This window comes from Eulemur rufifrons, chromosome 7 (genome assembly GCF_041146395.1).
Source record: "Eulemur rufifrons isolate Redbay chromosome 7, OSU_ERuf_1, whole genome shotgun sequence".
In the NCBI taxonomy this organism is placed as follows: Eukaryota; Metazoa; Chordata; class Mammalia; order Primates; family Lemuridae; genus Eulemur; species Eulemur rufifrons.
Window position 1 is genome coordinate 190,061,873 of NC_090989.1, and position 18,411 is coordinate 190,080,283.

Sequence of the window (18,411 nt, forward strand, 5' to 3'; positions counted from 1 at the left end):
TTGCCTGTTCGTATACATTTTAGAATAAGCATGTCTGTACCTAAAAAAAAAAAATACCTTCCTGGAGTTTTGATAGGAATTGCATTATATCTACAGATCAATTTGATAAGAAATGACATCTTTACTCTGTTGAGTATTCCAATCCACGAACATGGTATGTTTCCATTTATTTAGGTCTGATTTCTTTCACCAGTGTTTTGTAGTTTTCAACATACAAGTCTTATACATGTTTTGTTAGATTTATATCTAAGTATTTCATTTTGGGGGGTGATTAGAAATAGTATTATTGTGGTTGTAATTTCAACTTCTATGTGTTCATAGCTAGTATATAGAAACATAATTTTTTTATGTTGACCTTATATCCTATAACCTTCTGAACTCATTTAGTTCTAGGAGTTTTTTTTGTTTGTTTTCAAGACAAGTTCTTGCTCTGTGGCCCAGCCTGGAGTGCAGTGGCTTCATCATAGCTCACTGCAACTTCAAACTCCTGGGCTTAAGTGATCCTCCTGCCTCAGCCTCCTGAGTAGCTGTGACTACCAGTGTGTGCTACCACCACTGGCTAATTTCTTTTTTAAATGTAGAGATGGGGTCTTGCTAGTTGCCCAGGCTGGTCTCAAACTTCTGGTCTCAAGTGATCCACCCATCTTGGCCTCCCAAAGTGCTGAGATTACAGGTGTGAGCCATTGCACCTGGCCCCCAGTACAATGTTGAACTGGAGTGACAAGGGACATCCTTGCCTTGCCCTCATCACGGGAGGAAGCATCTAGTCTTTAACTATTACATATGTTAGCTATAAGGTTTTAGGTAGTCACTCTTTATCAAGTTGAGGAAGTTACCATCTATTCCTAGCTTGCTGAGAGTTTTTATCGTGGATGAATGTTGAATTTTGTCAAAAAGAAATTTGGGGGACTCCAGCCTGGGTGACAGAGCAAAGACCCTGTCTCAAAAAAAAAAAAAAAAAAAAATCCAAAACAAGAAAACCACCCAAAGTTGTGAGATGGAGACCTTGTTTCCTCATGACAGGCCTGAGCCACGACAGAACCTGCCTTAGAATTTCAATGACAGGAGATCAGTAAGTGACTGTTTCCTCAAACCAGTTAGATGAAATTCTGTCACTCACTAACAGGATCCTGCCCACCCAATTCATGTGTACAGCAGATGGCCAGAGTAAGTCATCACTGAACCGGCGTGGCCCCGCGTGATCAGCAGGAAGGACTGCTCCACGGTGCCGCAGCCGAGAACGATCTTCCCGAGCCCCTCCCCACCCTCAGCTTCCCACCAAAGAACACAGGCAGCCAAAGGCAGCTTGGGCGATACTTGGTATACATCATACATTTATTAGTGAATATCCCTCTGAAATCAGCAACAATATTAAAAAAAATAATGATTGCACTACTTGGTCAAGCAGAACTAGCAACTTTCATTTTAAAAAAAGTACAAATCTGTTAAAAATTTCAATCAGTATACACATATATATAATACAACATACTAGTTATGTTAAATGCTACAAACCAATGTGAATCCAATGGAATGGAAAAAACCACACATTTAAGCTTTAAGAACCATTTTTTTCTCTATATATTAGCATTTTCTCAAATACATACATGGGAAAAATGAGGTAACTGTAAAATGTGCAAGGAACAGGGCCCCCCAAATTACATGTATTTATATATATATATGTAATTTTATATATATATATATATATATATATATATTAAAAAAACCTTTCTAACACAGAATACAGGTGCTGGGCCCAGCCAGGGCTGGGGGAAGGTGCCCACTGTCATGCCTAGGCCAGAAGTTGGTAAATAAAAGAGTAAACAATGACAAGCCCCCACCACAGTAAATCATTGGTAACATGGCATCTATAGCAAGGTCGGCAAATCACAAACATCCTAAGTAATTGTTTTATAAACCTTTTTTTAATGATGATGTTTTTTCTTTTAATGTTGTATTTTCCCCCCAATAGCTGCTTGTTGGAATCCCTGCTGCAGCCAACACACAGCCTGTGAGCCCGTTTCTGCCTGCCCAAGGAACCGTAAGGGTTTTGAAAACTTTTTGTTGGGGTTGGGAAGGGAGGGGGGTTAGAGAGAGTGGTTCTCTGTGTAAAACACATGGGTTTTCAACACTGCTATAAATATAGAAACGTCACCTGGAGTTATATACAGTAAGACTTTGGGTTCTCCGTGGGGGTGGGACCAGGCTGATGGGCCCCATGGGAGGCGAGGCTGGGAGGCGGGAGCCAGGGCTGCTGCGGGGAGAACGAGGGTGGTTGGAGCATCCCTGAGGCAGCAGGCGCCAAGGGCTGCCTGCTAGGATGTGCCGCCCCACACGCGGTTCGTTCACGGCAGCAACCCCAGCTAGGGGTAGGAAAGGAAAAGAATGGGACCAGGGAAGGAGGGTGGGGAGCTCAGCCAGACCGTACAGGGGCCTCCTCCAGACCTCAGAGGGCAGGGATCAGGCTGGGAGGGAGCCCTGGAGATGGGAGTCCACACCCTCCCTGGTCCTCATACTCCTGGGACTTCCTTGGAGGAGACTCACCCACGCAGGTGGGAGACGGGCCCTGGCTGGAGAGGGAGAAATGCCCTGAAAACGTACGGTCCCGGTAGGCTCTAGGGAGGTGTGCAGTACAGTGCATGGCAGTTATCAGCTGAGTACAGACCCCTTAACCCTGCCCATGACCGCCAGCCGCCAGCCCGGCCCAGCCCCAGCCACACACGTGCATGCAGACCGGGCGGCTGGACTGGACTCTCTGCCCCCTGGGCACTCAATCCTGGTTGGTCCCTAACCCTAACCCCATTAAACCAAAAGAAAAAAAATTGTCTTAAGTATCCACATCCCCAAATCCTACACACGATTTTAGGCCAAATGAATAAACAAAAACTGCTGCTCCTCACATTCATGCAAAACGACAGAGAGGGGAGAAAATCAAGCATGGGTATGTCCCCTCACTGGTGGTGGGGCAGCCACCGGGAACAGAGGCTCAATTTCCCCAGGCTCCCTAAGGATACATGTGCCTCAGCTCGGGGCTGGTCTCCCACATCCTCAAAAGGCCCGGCGGGGGCGCCATCCAGCCTGGGGGTGGGGCTGGAATGTTGTGCCTGGGGTGACGGTCCTCCAGGAAGCCAGACCCACTCCTCATAGCAGCCTAGGCAGAGGTGGCTGCCTGAGTCTGCCTGGTCAAGGCGGGAGGACTCAGCTCTGGGGCTCAAGGAATGGCCTCATGACACTGTCCACGCACCTGGCAGTGCCACTTGAGCAGAGGGCATGCCATGTCAGTGCAAGAGACCAGATGACCCAGGATGGCGACTCCTCTGCCCGTCCTAGGGCCACGGATCTCCACCAGCCACACTGGGGCAATGGAGCCCCGGCTCGCAGTGCCAGGAGAAAAAAGGGGAGGGACCTGAAGGCAAACAGGAGGGAAACCAAATTCGGGACACTCAGGCAGCTCCGCGGCGGGTGGACAGGCAGGCAGATCGGGCAAGGAGTCTTTGGAGCTTGGCAAATGCAGGGGCTTATTGCAGGGGCTTCTCACGGGGCTGACCCTGGCACCAGCTCTGGAGATGCAGGTGGGAACGACGGGGCAGGCCTGGATCACTCCCTCCCCGTCCTCCCTGGGCCCCCCTACCCCCCCGAGTTTCCAGAGCTTTGGGCAGGGTTCTCCTGGGCAGCTATGGGGCCTCACTCAGCCTCTCTGGGCACCTCGGAGGCGTCGGCCCGGCAAATGGGACACGTCCGGTTAGCCTAGGGGGAGCAGCACACATCAGGCTTCACTCTCACCTGTCCCCCATCCCACTCTCATCTGTTCAGCTGCCTGGTGGGACTTGGCTCTCTGGAGCCAGAACTTCTGTATGGCGGTAAGGATGAGGAGGGAAACCCTGCAGGCCTGTGCACCCCCACCCACCCGGGGGAGGACATGGGGAACACCTGGGAGCCACCACAGGCTAGTTACCTTCAACCACTTGTCGACACACTTGGTGTGGAACTCATGGCTGCAGGGGAGGACTCGGAGCAGCTGCCGCGCCTCAAAGTCACTGAAGCAGACCACACACCTGGGGAGGGGTACAGAGCATCACCTCCACGTGGATGGCCAAGGAAGAAGGTGTACTGCAGAGTGTGATCTCCCCGAAGGTGGGGGTGTCCCACTGCAGCCCCGCCGTGTTCAGAGGGGCCGGAGATGGGGCGTAGCACTCACAGTGTCTGCTCTGACTGATGGCTGTCTGGGTTGAAGCGGTACGACGGGAGCTGCTCTATGTCTGCTTTGGTGAGGCCGCGGGGCTTGGCGTCTCCCAGCCGCTCGGCCAGGTTCAGGAGGGCCTAGAGATGGGCAGGAGGGGGCGGCGGTCAGCAGCACGCAGGGCTGCAGGTCTCCCAACCCCAGCCCTCAGCACGGAACCCACGGACCTCATAGTTCTCCATCTCCACGTCATCCACATCCAGATCCAGGCTGATGGTGGGCCCCACTGCTGTTGGTGACATTGGCAGCATCGAGCTAGAGAGACAGGTGTCGGGGCCCAGGGTCAAGGTCAGTAGGGGTGGGGCACAGAGCTGCCTCAGATTCCTCCATGCAAACAAAGCCCAGAGCTCTACACAGCTCACGCGGGGGACCCTGGTGGTTCTTTTTTTTTTTTTAAACAGCAGAAAAAAACATAAAAATTTATTACATGCATATGGGCAGGAGTCACACAAAACATAAACTCCGGGCCCCTGATGTTTGTTCCAGGACATTGTAGAGGGGCAGGGAGTCCAACTGCCGTGAGTGTGTGTGTGTGTGTGTGTGTGTATGCGCGCACGCGCGCGTCCGGCTTAGTGGGGATGCCAGATGGTTTTGGAGTCCCTGGGGTACCTGGGGCTGTGTTTGGGTCTAACCACTGGAGACAGGAAAACAGGGCATTGCGCTCTGGGGCAGATGTGCTGGTACTTACAGGAAGTAGGGCAGGAAGCTGGGGTAATAAGGTGGTGGGGGTGGTGGTGGGGGCGGTGGGGGCAGCGGCTGTTGCAGGCGGTATCTCTGGGTGCTCAGTCTCCGTGGCATCATGTGAGAATACGGCTGCAAGAGGGGGGCCAGGTGCCAGTCAGCCCAGCCGGCCCGCCTCCCAATTAATTGCCCTAGAGCCTGGGTGGGCGTTGGAGGCAGTACTCACCACACCAAAGGACAGCTCCTGGTGCAGTGGATCGTGGGGCAGGTAGTGCAGGGGAACCGACGGGGACAGGGTGGGGCCGGGGGCAGAAGTGGAGTAGGTAAAGCCACCCAGGGGGTGCTGGTCCGCCCGCAGGTCCACGTCGTTGTCGAGCCGCTGTAGGGGCTGGAAGAGGCAGGGACAGATCAGCCAGTCAGTGAGACAGGGAAGCCCCCACCATGCTAGCCCTTCTAGCATCAGACCCACCCCCAGACTCACCAGGCGTGGGTGCTGGGTCTGCAGCGATACAAACTGCCCAAGAGGTGCCATGTGGGTGGGCTGTGGGGGTGGGGCTGGCGGTGGGGGGTGCAGGATGTAGTGGTCACTGGAGATGAGGTGGGGGTAGGCCTGGTAGGGCACAGGGAGCTGCTGCATGGTGCACGCCTGGATCAGCTGCCAAGAGACAAGGTGGGCAGGGGGTTGGGGGGAGCTAGAGAATATTCTGGGCTCTGGGCCAGGCCTATGCTTGTGATGAGGGCCAGGGGCCATTCTATACAGCAAAAGGTTCCATTGCACACACATACCCACCAGCTCCAGGGCCTGCACAAGAAACCCTCTGGAAGTCCAATCCCTGCCCTGGGCTGTACAGGCAGTCACTTAAGGCCCCTAGCCTAAACTCCATGCCTGTGCCACCCGACAAGGCAGAAGGTGCAAAAAGGTCCGTGAATCCTGAAACACTCTATCACTGTATGTGAACATACATATGCTTTTCTGGGGAGGGCCATGGCCTGGAGGCCGGGCAGTACGCTGACGGCCTGGATGGGCATCCTCAGCTCAGCCCAGTCCAGGCGTGGCCTGTGCCTGCCGAGCTACCCTGCTGGGACGGAGAGCTGGGGGCCTGTGCCTGGGGCTTGCGGCGGGGCAGAGTAAGAGGTGGAAACACTCACTCACCGGGGGCGGGAGGCAGCAGAGGGGGTAGTGCTGTCCACTGAACATCACGGAGCATGCTGGGAGCTGCTGGGCACTGCAGCCAGGGATGTGCTGGCCTGTAGGCAAGGGGAAGCCTTGGGTCGTCACTGTGGTGACTGTGTAGGACAGAGGGACAGGTCCCTGGTGCACCTGTGGGTGGAGAGAGAGCCAGGGAAGTGTAGGGAGGAAGCCTGGCCATGCAAGCGCTCTCAGGAGAAATGCCCTGCCAGGGCCAGCTCCCTTCCGTTCTCCAGCAGGGTCCTACCTAGGTACAGACCAGACTGTGCCCCCGCTCCAGGCCCGCCAGGGCAGACAGAGGCCTCTGGGAATCTGAGAGGGGCTTAGCTCTGCCAGTCATCCAGTGTGGCCCCAGGGAAGGCCCTCCCCCTTCTCTGGGCCTCAGTTCACCTACCTGTAAAACAGGGCTACTAATGCCTCCCTAGAGCATGAAACAAGTTAAGCAAGGTGAAATTAGGCCTCTGCTGCCCCTGCGTCTCAGACTGGCTTTCCAGAGGGTTGGGGGCAGCAGGGATGGGGAGGTGCTCTGCCTACCTGCTCGTGAAGATCAACCATGAACGGGCTCTGCTGGGTGGCTGGGTGCAGCATTCGGGGGCTCCCGCCGGCAGGAGCCGAGGCTCGGTGCTCCTCTACAGGGAGGTGTGGTGGTCGGGGCAGCGGCTGCTGGGAGGGTAAGCGCTCATGCTGGGCAGGCAGGCTGGCCAGGGGGCCCTCACGGCCGGGGCTGCACCACAGAGAGGAGGCCCTGATAGGCCTGAGGGGGGCCACTCATTCACAGAGCAAGGAGAAAAGCCAGGGTCACTGCCCCCACTGAGGAGGGAAGCTAGCTCAGGGCCCTGTGCCCACCTCCCAGCCCCTGCCCCAGCCTAGCTGGTGGCTTAGCACCAGCTCCCTAGCACCAGGGAGGCTCCTTCCTACCTTCCCCACAGCTGGCCAGGAGTGCTGCCAGGTGCTGCAGAAAATCGCCGATGACCCACGGGGGCACAGGGTGGCCACCTAGTCACTGCCAGAGCCCATGGTTGCATCAGGTGGGTCGAGGGGCAGAGGGGCTGGGCTGGGGCTCACAACCCTAGGAGGCAAGTAGACAAAGAAACTGAGGCACAGAGAGTCTAGCTGCTTGTTCCATTAGGGGCTGGGGAGACAGAATCAAACCCCTACAGTGTGATTCCAGGGGCCAGTGATGTTCACCACGCCCTGTGCTACATGTGCACTCTGGGTCGGGCCCTCCCCTGGGCACTGAGGTCCAGTGCTGACAGACCAGGGACAGGCTCGGCCTGCCAGGAGCCTAGACCTCACCTTCCTGCTCTGTGGAGTGGGACGAAGCCCCCTCAGGGCTGGCCAGCACGCTTCCGGACCAGCCGGCTCCAGGAAAGCTCTTGCTGGGTGGGGCCTCCTGGGCGCCCTGTCTTGCTATGGGGGCTGCGGACGAGGGCCTTCCTCCGCCTTATGCCAGGGCCACAGCGTGGGCTCTAGGTAGCTGGGGCTTCCTGGGGAGACTCCAGCTTCCTCCCTTTCATCCGGTAGGCTTAGGAAGGATTCCAAACAGGCCTGAGACCCAGTTTTCCGCCCACTATTGCCAGGTAAGAGGTTCTAACCTGGTTCCTGCCCTCAGGGCTTCCAGTCCAAGGCAAGATAGTATTCTTTCTTCAGCCTGTTCCCACAGTGCCTACTCTAGTGCGCCTTCATCTACCCCTCAAGGAAGGTATCGTTAGCTCATTTTACAGAGACAGCTGAGGCTCAGCGAAAGGAAGAGACTTGCCCAAGGCCCCACAGTAAGTGCCAAAGTTGGGAGCTGGGCCGACTACAGCTTCTCCGCATACCCTGCTGCCAACAGGGAGGACCGGCCCAAACCTTCACAGGAGGTGATGAAGGCAGCGGTCCCCGAGTAGACTGCAGTCTGGCACACAGCCAGGCCCTTGCTCTGAGGGCCCCACCCAGCCTACAAAGCAGGAGGCGGGGCCTGCTGAGAAAAAAGGAGAAGCAAGAACCTAAGAGGGGAAGTTGAGTAGGAATGGGCTGGGACAGGGTCACCTCCCTCAGGTTAGAGCTGAGGGGCCAGGTGGTGGAAGACGGGGGACCTGGCTGTGCCCAGGCTTCCGTTCATTAACGCCAGAGGTTGGGATGAGGACTGGCAGGGAAAGCTCTGGAACCTGTCAGGCCCTGCACAGTTGAAGGGTACATCAAACACAACCAGCCCTTTGCTCCTCCTACCACAGGGAGGACCCCTCTGCCGCGTCTCCATGTAACACAACTCCTTCGCATCTTTGATACCCAGCTCTCAGTGTCACCTCCCTGCTGACACAGCCAGGAGCCAGTGCGCCCGGCAGCTCAATACCTTGTTCCTTCCTGCCAACAGCAGCAAGAACCATTTCCGCTGTGCTGGGCCATAAGCTGGGTCCTACTTCTCAAAAGAAGCCTGCATGGGAGGATCTTCCCCACGTTTTAGGACAGCGCCAGGCCAAGACCACAGAGGTGTGAGGTGTAAGAGCTGGAATTCACACTGCTCCCAGGGAACTCCAGGGCCCAGTGACCACCTGGTGTCTAGCACAGGGCAGGCCTGATGTGATAATTGTGCCCTGAAGAGAGCCGCTCATACAGGCCAAAGGCCACACACAGGCTGGCAGCAATGATTAAGATTACCAAAAAGACCTGGCCTCTTGTCAGAGGGGAAAGAAAAGTGGAAAATCTGGTCCTGGTGGGCTTTATTTCTGCTTGGCCCCCTCGCCTGGAGCAAGAGCTCTCTCTCCAGGTCACCCCAGGTCCGATTTCTGCCCACTGACCACAGGTGACTGAGTCTGTGCTCCCTGGCAAAGGCCAAGCGCACATCCTGGCACACAGCTTACCTGAATCCTGCTGACGATCCAAGCAAGCAAGCAGGGCCAAAGGAGACTCGGAGGGAATCCCCAAATAACTGAAACGACACACTCCTGGCCCACCCCAGACCTTCTGGGCCAGAAATTTTGGAGAGTTGGGGAACAAGGTTTTTATCAAATTCCCCACAAGTCTCTATAGCACAGCTGGGTTTGGGAACCTCTGCCCAGCTAACCTCAGAGATCCTGGGAACCCACAGTTCTGCTGATGAGGAACACTAACAGTAGTAACTATGATATTTCCCACGTGGAAGCTTCCTAGCAACCCTTGGAGGGGAACACAGAGGCACAGAGGTGAGGTCCAAGGCCAGTCAGCTGGAACTGAATGCACTGGGACATGACCCAGGCAGTGTGACCATACAGCACCCATGATTAATCACCGAGCCGGTGGCCTCAACTGCTCCCCTTGTGCCAGGCTGTCTGTCTTGCTGATGGCTACGCAGTGCCAAGGCTCAAGGGATTCCCAAAGAGGCCCAGGCCCATGGGGATCTGCTCCGTGGCCAGCTCCCTACAAGGGCATCCATTCCTCAAGGAAGGGAAGATGGTAAGGAGCTGAGAAACCAAACCAGCGGAAAGAAGGGCCTCCAGCCGTGGGTGACAGTGCCAACTCTCAGTCTCACACATGACACCCCTGACTTTTGGCCAGAGTCTTGGCTGAAGACCTTGCACATATGGTTTCCCCTCTCTGATCTTCAACTTCCCCATCTTTAAAATGGGAACAGCCCAATAACTACCTCCCAGTGCAACGTCATGGACTGCTCCAAGGCAACAGCAGAAGCGATTTATAAAGTTTGAACTCGGCTTCGGTATGAATGATCATTATCAGAAAACATGATATACTGATCTCCATCCCCAACCCCCCAGCAGAAAGTGGATGCCGCCACTTCAAGCTCTGCTGGGGGCAGCAGGGAAATATGCTGGCACAGGGGAATACCCCAGTTGAGAAGGGAGTGGCTCTTGGTTCTTTAAGTTCTACCAGGAACAGAGATAGCAAAGAGGGAGCACAGCCACTTTGCAGTTGAGAAAACTGAGGCCCAGTCTATGGCAGTAACTTGCTCTAGGCCACAAACTCAGAGAGGAACAGAATTGGACCCAGCTGGCCCCCTAGGCCCAGACTCCCCCAGTCCCCAACTCATTGGCACTAGTAGTGTGAGGAAATCACCTAACCTCAAATCTATATTCTCAGCCATAAAGGAGGTTGGGAGAGCATTTGCTTTCAGACACCCGTGATTAGCTCTGTTGTGGAAAGAAGCCTTTGAGACTCGGAGTAGGCGCTAGCAACTTGCTCAAGGTCAAACAGCAAGGGCGGACAGGTGCCCACCCCCTAACTGCTCTGCCTTTCCATGCCTCCTCTGTGCTGTGCTGTGAGTGAGGTGGGTGTAAAGGGGTCTTTAAGAGTCCCCATCTGTAAGTCTAATCTTGCCTGGAGGCAGGCACCCTACTTTGCAGTCCCCCATCCCTAGCCAACTTCTTAAATCCAGTGACCCAAGCAGCTGCCCTGACTCTGGTCTAGGGAGCCCCTCACATGTCGTTTGGGCTTGTGGTCTGTTTGCAGGAAGAAGCACTTCCTTTTGGAGATGATCAAAGTCAGACCCTGGGAGCATGAGTAGATTCAGGCAGGGAAAGAAGTCCTCCTCTCCTGCCCCTCCCACCCCAAAAGAGGCCCAGCAAAAAGAGCTCTCCAACGCGTGGTGCCTGGAGGCCATTGAGGGATAGACCAACATACGTGGAGCGAGGAGTCCGTGGCCAGCCCAGACTCCCTGAGTGACCTTGGTCAAGGAAATCCCTTCACTTGTATATGAGCCTCCGTTGCCACAACTGTAAAATGGGGGCAGAAATTTCTCCTTCCCAGAGCGCCCAAATAAAACCAGAAGAGACAAGAAGAAACCAAGAGATCACATTAGTGGGGGAGGAAACCACTGTCCCTGAGGGGCAGGTCCCCACCCAAAGCGGGCCAGGAGCAGATTATGGGGTTACAGGATGCTTCCTCAGTAACCCCTCCCTAGGTATGGGTCGGGGGGGGGGGGGGGCCGAGGCGCGGACACCGTCGCCGAGAGGGGCCTCCCTAGTCCCCCGCCCATTCCTTTGTGCCGCGCTTGGAGGTACACTGGGGGCGGGAGGCCAGATTGCAGTGCCGCGGCCGGAGCGCTGTGACTTTAAGAGCCGAGGATCCCGGACCATGTGCTCGGCGTGAGACAAAAGCAACAACAAAGGAAGTGGCGGCCGCAGGGGGAGGGGGCGGCTCAGCCCTTCCTCTCCAACCGCAGCGCTCAGCCTTGGGAGAAGGAAGACCCAGCCTGGCCTGGGGGGTTTTGGGGAGGGGTCCTTGATCCCAGGGGTCTCACCACCCCTAGTGCAGGTGACCGCCCGTGATTAACCCCTGCGGAGCCAGCTGGATCATGGCCCCCATTCCCCGGGAAGGGGAACAGGAGTTTCAGGAGTGCAGGAATCGGGAGTTGGGGGCCCTGGCACCGACTCACCTTTGGCCGCCCGGCCACACGTTGACTCCTTTGTTCCCGACCTAGAACCGCCAAACTGGGCAGGGGGGCGGGGGGGCGCTGCCTGGACCCTTTAAGAGCCCCCGCCCTGCGGAACGATGTGCTCCCCTCCCCACCCCCGGTCCGAGGGCAGCCCGGCTCCTTCCGGGGCCCTCTCTCTTTGTTGTCCGCCCTACAGCGTCTGCCTCGCGAGGCCCACGCGCATTCACTCTCTCTCTCTGCCCAGGCCCTCCGGCAGCCAGAGGCAGCGCAGGACGCGGCTGGGTTTGCGCGGCTGCTGACGGCTGGCCCTTTAAGAACTGTCCGCGGCGGCTGCGGAATGTAACAAACCCCACATTTGATTCACAACATTCGAAGCGGCGGAGTCGCGCGCCAGGAGGGAGGGGGGCCCGCGGGGGCGCGCCTGGAGGCTCCAGGATACAGTAGCAGTCTCCGAGCCCGCGGCAGCCCCGCCCCACGGAGGCTCCGAGAGCCAATCACTCGCCTCTGCCAGGCACGTGACCACTGGACCGCCATCTTGAGACAGATTTTTTTTTTTTTTAAAACCACCTCTTACCTCCCACCTTCGCCTTAAAGTGACCGCAGCAATAGTCAAGGCAAGGGGCGGGGTAACGTGGCCCGACCTAAAGATGAGGAGACCCCGGGGTGGGCACGACCTATCGGCTACAACTAGACTATGCTATGCAAACTTGCGAACTACTCGCGCCTCCGGGGCTCAGTTTCCCTGCCAGAGAAATGGGTCTCGCTGGGAGAGCCGCAGCACAGACTTACTGTGTCATAGTCCCCTCCTGGGGGACCGGGCGCCGCCAGGTACACTGAAGTGCAATAGAGCTGACCTTCGACGGGGCGGGAGCGGCCTCGCAAGTCGGTCCAAGTGGTTAGGATGGCCCCAATAGCCCTGGGCCGGCAACTTTCCCAGAGATGACGTCACCCCCAGAGCTGCAGCACCGCGATGACATCATGGCCTGGCCGCCCCATAGCTCTTTGTTTATACTATACGGAGTCTTTAAAAAGCTGGGACGGCCTGGATTGCCCAACAGACCAATGGCGGGCGACCCATGCAAACAAGCTGACGCCTGCCGGGCAGGAAGATTGGTCCGACGCGCCCTGACGTCACAGAGACATTTAACCGCCCCGCCCCCTGCATGACACGGGAAAGGGGTGGGGAACAGAGAGTAGTTTAATGCAAAATTGCAGATGCTGCGGGCTCTTGGCGCTCAAGGCTGGGCCTGGGAGAGTTGGGTGTCCTCGCAGACAGCTCCCTTCCCAGGGGAAACTGGGGAGCTAAACCCAATGAAGCCTCTATATTTTAGTTTTCTACTTCTCCCAGCAGCTGAGACACAGGGATTACCATAGCCAGTCTATTTTGCAGATGGGGAAAGTGAGGGCCTTCACTCACCCCAGATCACACAGCTAGGAAGTATGGTGGAGCACAAATTTGACCCCAAGCCAAAGCCTTGTTCTCCTGTGCCTCGGTGCCTCCCTAGGCAGACATTATACAGAGTGGAGTATTACCCAATGAACTGAGTATTATATAAGCAAAAAAAAAAATCAGTAATACCCTGAATATGCAAGAGCTGGATATAGGCCTGATAAAGAATGGTGGGTGTACCCATATAACTAATAACTGGACTCCTGTGCAGCTACCACAAAGAGGCAGCTGGAGGTGACATGGGGCTACCTCCAAGACAGCCATAACAAAAAAGTCACCAATGCATAATGTTAACATCTGTTAAACCTGTATGGTGGGCTACTAGGGCAGGGGTGAGGGGTTCATTTTCTATGCATCTTCAACATATTTCATAATTCCAAATTTAAAAATAAAATTGAAACCAAGATGCTGAACAGCTGTAACAGTATCAGGTTGTTTGTTTTAATTGGGCATATGCCACATTTGCATATAATATATCTGGAAGGACATACAAGAAACTGATTAACAATTGTCTTCAGGGAGTACTGGAAAGGAGAACTGAGTCAGGAGGATAGACTATAGGTATATGATATGTACCTTTGCTTTTTTTTTTTTTTTTTTGAGACAGAGTCTTGCTCTGTCACCTGGGCTACAATGCTGTGGCATCAGCCTAGCTCACAGCAACCTCAAACTCCTGGGCTCAAGCAATCCTCCTGCCTCAGCCTCCCAAGTAGCTGGGACTACAGGCATGCACCACCACGCCCAGCTAATTTTTTCTATTTTTAGTAGAGACGGGTCTTGCTCTTGCTCAGGCTAGTCTCGAATTCCTGAGCGCAAGGAATCCTCCTGCCTCGGCCTCCCAGAGTGCTGGGATTACAGGCGTGAGCCACCGCGCCCAGCCCATTTGCTTTTTTAAAAGTCCTATGCAGTATAACCTATTGAAAATTTTAAAGAAAACTATTATCAAAGAGTAGATTTTACATCTTTTAAGCCATAAAAACTTTTGTTCCCTTAGAGTCAGAAATCCCCCTTCAGAAAAGGTATCCAGTGGAAACCACCCAGAAGGAAGTTTGGGGAACAGACATACTTATGGCAATGTTTAGATCGAAAACAACCAGTATCACTGTGGATGTGCGGCCAGTAACACAATGACTGAGAATAGTACCTAGTGGACTGTCTGCAGATCTCTAAGCAACACAAGATCAGGTTCATGATACAGTGCTACAGATGTTACCTGGAATGCCAAACTCTATCCATCACAGTTAAAACTATGTGTGCATGAGAATAATTGTGAATATACAAGGTGATGTCGTCTTCTTCAATTGGTTTTCAACATTTTATTTTCCCTGCCACGTAAAAACAATTAGAAAACCCCACATTCGAAGGTACCTACATATGCCAAATCATCTTTGCCTCCTTTATAGGAATAGAGCCTACAGTGGCTCCCTGTCAAATGCATGTAGACCTGGCCTTGGGGGCTGCACTTAACAAGCTCTCCCTGACCAGATCTTTAGGGGTCACCTCTCCCTATCCCCTCTTCCACAATCATGGTGGTGCTCCTCTCGTGTTCCTCACCTGCCACCTTCCTGCCTTTGCTCAGGCCGGACTGTCTGCCTGGGATGCCCTGTGTCTTCCTTTCTACCAACCCATTCCTCTTTTCTGCTGTTTGAGGCTCTCCTCCCATCTCACCACTTACAGGAAGCTGTTTGTGATGTCTCCAGCTTGTACTGAATTTCTCCATCTCTGAATACAGGGCTATATGCACCCTGACCTTCACCTCATGCCATTTAATGTGCACACAGCTCTGTCACGATCACTGCACGTCTCACTCAATAAACCCCTCCTTGCTGAGGGGATTCAACGTTTTTTTTTGTTTGTTTGTTTGTTTGTTTTTCTTTGAGGCAGAGTCAGTCTCGCTTTGTTGCCCGGGCTAGAGTGAGTGCCGTGGCGTCAGCTCACAGCAACCTCAAACTCCTGGGCTTAAGCGATCCTACCGCCTCAGCCTCCCGAGTAGCTGGAACTACAGGCATGCGCCACCATGCCCGGCTAATTTTTTCTATATATATTTTAGTTGGCCAGATAATTTCTTTCTATTTTTTTAGTAGAGACGGGGTCTCGCTCTTGCTCAGGCTGGTCTCGAACTCCTGACCTTGAACGATCCACCCGCCTCGGCCTCCCAGAGTGCTAGGATTACAGGCGTGAGCCACCACGCCCGGCCCGGGATTCAATGTTTTTAAGTGCACTGACGACCAGGCTTCACTGGAAGTTAGGGTAATCCAGCCTCACTTTATGGATGAGTATCTGAGGGTCAAAGAGGGGAAGTGACTTGTCCAAGGCCACATGGTGAAAATACCTTTATCACTCCCATCCTCAGAAAGCAACCCGCTAGTCACAATCTAGTTATGTGCTTTTAAGCCACCAAGCCTCTGACTGTGCCATTCTCTCTGCCTAGTATGTCCTCAATATCCCTGACTCACCTCTGGCAAAAATCCTGCTCAAATTTTGGGGCCAACTCAAAAACTGCCCGCTTTGAGACTTCTCCCTTCCCTGACTTATTAGCTTGCTCTGGCTTCCTCAGTGCGGTAGGATTATTGTCACACTGCATCATGATAGCAGGAGGCTATCGCCATGGGACTGCTACCCCTGCTCCCAGCTTCAGGGCCTGGCGTATCCTGGATGGTAGATACCCAGGGGAGGGCGTCTGGGTTTGCCCCTGATCCTACAGGGCCAGGGAATCCCTGCCCTGTCTTGTCTCAGGCATGACCCTCATTCATTTCCTCGGGCCTGGGCCTGGCCCCAGGAAGCCCTCAGTAAATCCCCACAGTCCCCCAGGGTTTCCCCCAGGCCAGAGGCCAATAATAACCTGTCCCCCTCACCTGAAAGGCCTTTGTGGGCACATGCGAAAACACTCTGGAGCAAGTGGGAAGGGGGACACAATTTTCCCAGATTTTCCAATTTTGCAAGAGAAGCCAGAAATCTGAATGTTTCTTTGACTCTCTCTTCAGGTTCACAGAAAGTCTTACACTTTGAACCCCCATATAGGGATATGGCCTGCATACCTACTGTGTGTCTCATTCCCGTCCCCCCCAAAGGCACATACTGTTTACTTTCATCTTACAGAGAGGAAAGTGGTTCAGAGTCAGGAAGTGGCTCCCGTCACCACAGAACCTGGAAGTGTGGCCCTGTGGGCTCCAGAAACCACAAATGGAGTGGCCCACCTCTGCTCTGTCATCTGTTGTGACGTTCTGTGGAGAAATGGGGGTCCTAGGGTCTCCTGTAAGTCTGGGCAAATCCTACCCTGATCATCCTCTCGCCATGACCTAAGAGCTAGATCCCAGTGTTGCCCCATTTTACAGATGAGGTGAGAGGTGATAAACTCCCCCAGTATCACACAGCCATTGAGGGGCAAACCTGGGGTCACATTCTAATCTCACATTGCTTGGTCTGTGCAATGCAAATGCCAACACAGGAGCCCCCATAATCAAATCAATAATCAGAAGCACAGAAGTCCCCGGAGCAAAAGGACACTGCAGAGGCTCAGGCACTAGGAGGTGTCTCCATATCACACAGAGTGGGTGAGAGCCAGAGAGGGTTCTAAGCACTTGATGCTACATTCCAGCTTCCTCCCCCAGGCCTCCTCTGCAGATGGGAGGGACTTGGGCAGCTGAGGGGGAAGAGGAGGTTGTGGTCATCGTTTCCTGCTGGGGCCTTGCCTAGCCAGGGTTCCCTCCTCCCCAATAGCCTGGACAACTTGCTGCTCCCTCTCTCGGGGTCAGAAAGCACCCCACTCCTTTCTTCCAAAGCCCCTCAGGCCCTCCTCCAAAGAGGCAGGGTCCTGTAACCTTCCCAGGATGGAGCTGTGGGAACATAGAGACCGAGGAACATAGAGACCAGGGACACCCAGTCCAGCCTGGTAGACCCAGCTTGGGACTCAAACCTCCCAGATTCGACAGAGCATCAGACCCCAGCCCAGAGCCTCACACACCAGGGTGGAGACGGTCCCCTGCCAAGTCCTGTCCACTCAAGGCAGGCCTCAACACATCTGAGCCCCCAACCCCCAGCTTTGACTCCCCTACAAAGAAGTGGCTGTGTTTGTAGAGCACGAGGGCAGGCTGTCTGTAGAGGTGTCCTGGTCTGGGGCCCGTGTCTACAGCACTCCGCCTCCAGCTCTGAGGCCGTGGGTAAGTTATTTGGCGTCTCTTCTCCTCAGTCTCGCCTCTGTAAAATTAGGCCAACGACAATAACTAGTGACGGATGACATTTACTGAGCTCTTAGTACGTGCCCAGCACGGCTACTGAGGGGCCAGGGCTGCACTGATGGTTAAATACAGAGCCTCCAAAGTCAGCCTGCTCTGCCTCTTAGCAGCTCTGTGACCTTGAGGAAGCCACTAACCTCCGTGAAGCTGTTTGTCCAGGTGTAATACGGGGCTGAGAGCACCCACCTACCTCGGTGAGTCAACGGTGGGTCTCACTGTGTGTGCCTCGGGCTGTACCTGCTCCACTTCCGGGGTCTGGGTCTGCATTTGGATGTGTGAGCTTTGTGGGTGTGGCCTGGAGAAGGTCCCCTTTCTGACCCCCCACCCCGCCCCCGCAGCTCTCACCACTGGACCCCCCAGGGTCTGCAAAGCGAGCAAGAACCACCAACACTGTCCGGAGAAGAAAACCGGGGGCTGCGGGAGTGCGGTGCCTGGCAGACCTAGGGAGATGAGCCCAACTGAATTCCCCATTTTTCTTCCATCTTAAGCATCCTCCCCTGCCCCCAAATTCCCGCGCCCCCGACCCCCGCACCAACTCGACTACAGCTTAGTGGCTCCCAGGCAACGGCAGCTGTGTGACCTTGGGCAAGACACAGATCCTCCCAGGACCCCTCGGCGTTGCGACATCCAGAACGCAGTAACGACCGCGCCGGGGTGCAGGGGGACTGTTTCCTGGACCCGCAGCCGCTCCAGGGCAGGGCCGGAGCCCTCTGGCTTCCCAGCGGCTGGGAGAGGGCGACGGTAAAATGTTTGGGACCGACATGACGAGGCTAAAGAACCGCAGCGCAGCACCGGCTCTCGGTCCCGGACGCCTGGGTCCCAGCTAAGCCGCGACCCGCGGAGGCTTCGAGCGCAACATGCGCGGGGCACGCCGGAACTTGTAGTTCCCCGGGCTCACGCACTGGGGCACTTGGACTAGCGACATGCAGGAGAGAGGCGCGGCTCTGGTCCCCGGACCCGGGACAGCGAGCTCCGGCCGTGCGGGCGCAGGCAGAGGCCTCGCGGAAGCCCCGACGCTCCTCTGCCGGCCCGCGGCCGCCCGGTGCGTCCTCGCCGGCCGGGTCCGGGGCGCTCGGCGCAGGGGCCGGGCCGGGCGTTACCTGGGGCCGCGGCGGGGCTCCACCCCCACCCGGCGGCCGGCGCGTCGCTCCAGCTGCAGCCCGGAGTCCCGGTCCGCTGCGGCCCGCGCGCCGCCTGCCGCGGCCCCTCCGGCCCTGCGGAGTGGAACCGTCCGCGGACCTCACCACCTGGCGCGCGCGGGCCCGCGCC

The 18,411-nt window shown here is 55.4% G+C and overlaps 1 protein-coding gene across 6 annotated transcripts; it reads right to left on the reverse strand.

Moving 5' to 3' along the window:
* Positions 1-1,317: 1,317 nt before the first annotated feature.
* RNF44 (ring finger protein 44) lies at positions 1,318-18,411 on the reverse strand. Of its 6 annotated transcripts, none has more exons than XM_069476151.1 (11): positions 11,458-12,827; positions 7,026-7,176; positions 6,642-6,831; positions 6,072-6,239; positions 5,400-5,573; positions 5,145-5,306; positions 4,926-5,050; positions 4,405-4,492; positions 4,196-4,317; positions 3,953-4,052; positions 1,318-3,744 (listed from the first exon to the last, which is right to left on the reverse strand). In XM_069476151.1, exons 2-11 carry the CDS (start codon positions 7,130-7,132, stop codon positions 3,682-3,684), a joined length of 1,299 nt encoding a protein of 432 aa, XP_069332252.1. In that variant the 5' UTR covers positions 7,133-7,176; positions 11,458-12,827; the 3' UTR covers positions 1,318-3,681. The 6 variants fall into 6 exon arrangements, with proteins under 6 accessions (XP_069332252.1, XP_069332250.1, XP_069332251.1 ...); XM_069476149.1 differs by lacking the exon at positions 11,458-12,827 and adding an exon at positions 18,243-18,411 and having other exon boundaries at positions 1,731-3,744; positions 6,642-6,861; XM_069476150.1 differs by lacking the exon at positions 11,458-12,827 and adding an exon at positions 17,488-18,224 and having other exon boundaries at positions 1,731-3,744; positions 6,642-6,861.

Excerpts from the sequence above, each read along its gene's own strand:
- RNF44 (XM_069476149.1), bottom strand. The coding sequence starts at position 7,132 with ATGCAACCATGGGCTCTGGCAGTGACTAGGTGGCCACCCTGTGCCCCC. Across the intron at positions 6,240-6,641 it reads TGGTTGATCTTCACGAGCAG|GTGCACCAGGGACCTGTCCC; the intron begins GTAGGCAGAGCA and ends CTCCACCCACAG. Across the intron at positions 5,051-5,144 it reads AGGAGCTGTCCTTTGGTGTG|CCGTATTCTCACATGATGCC; the intron begins GTGAGTACTGCC and ends CCCCTCTTGCAG.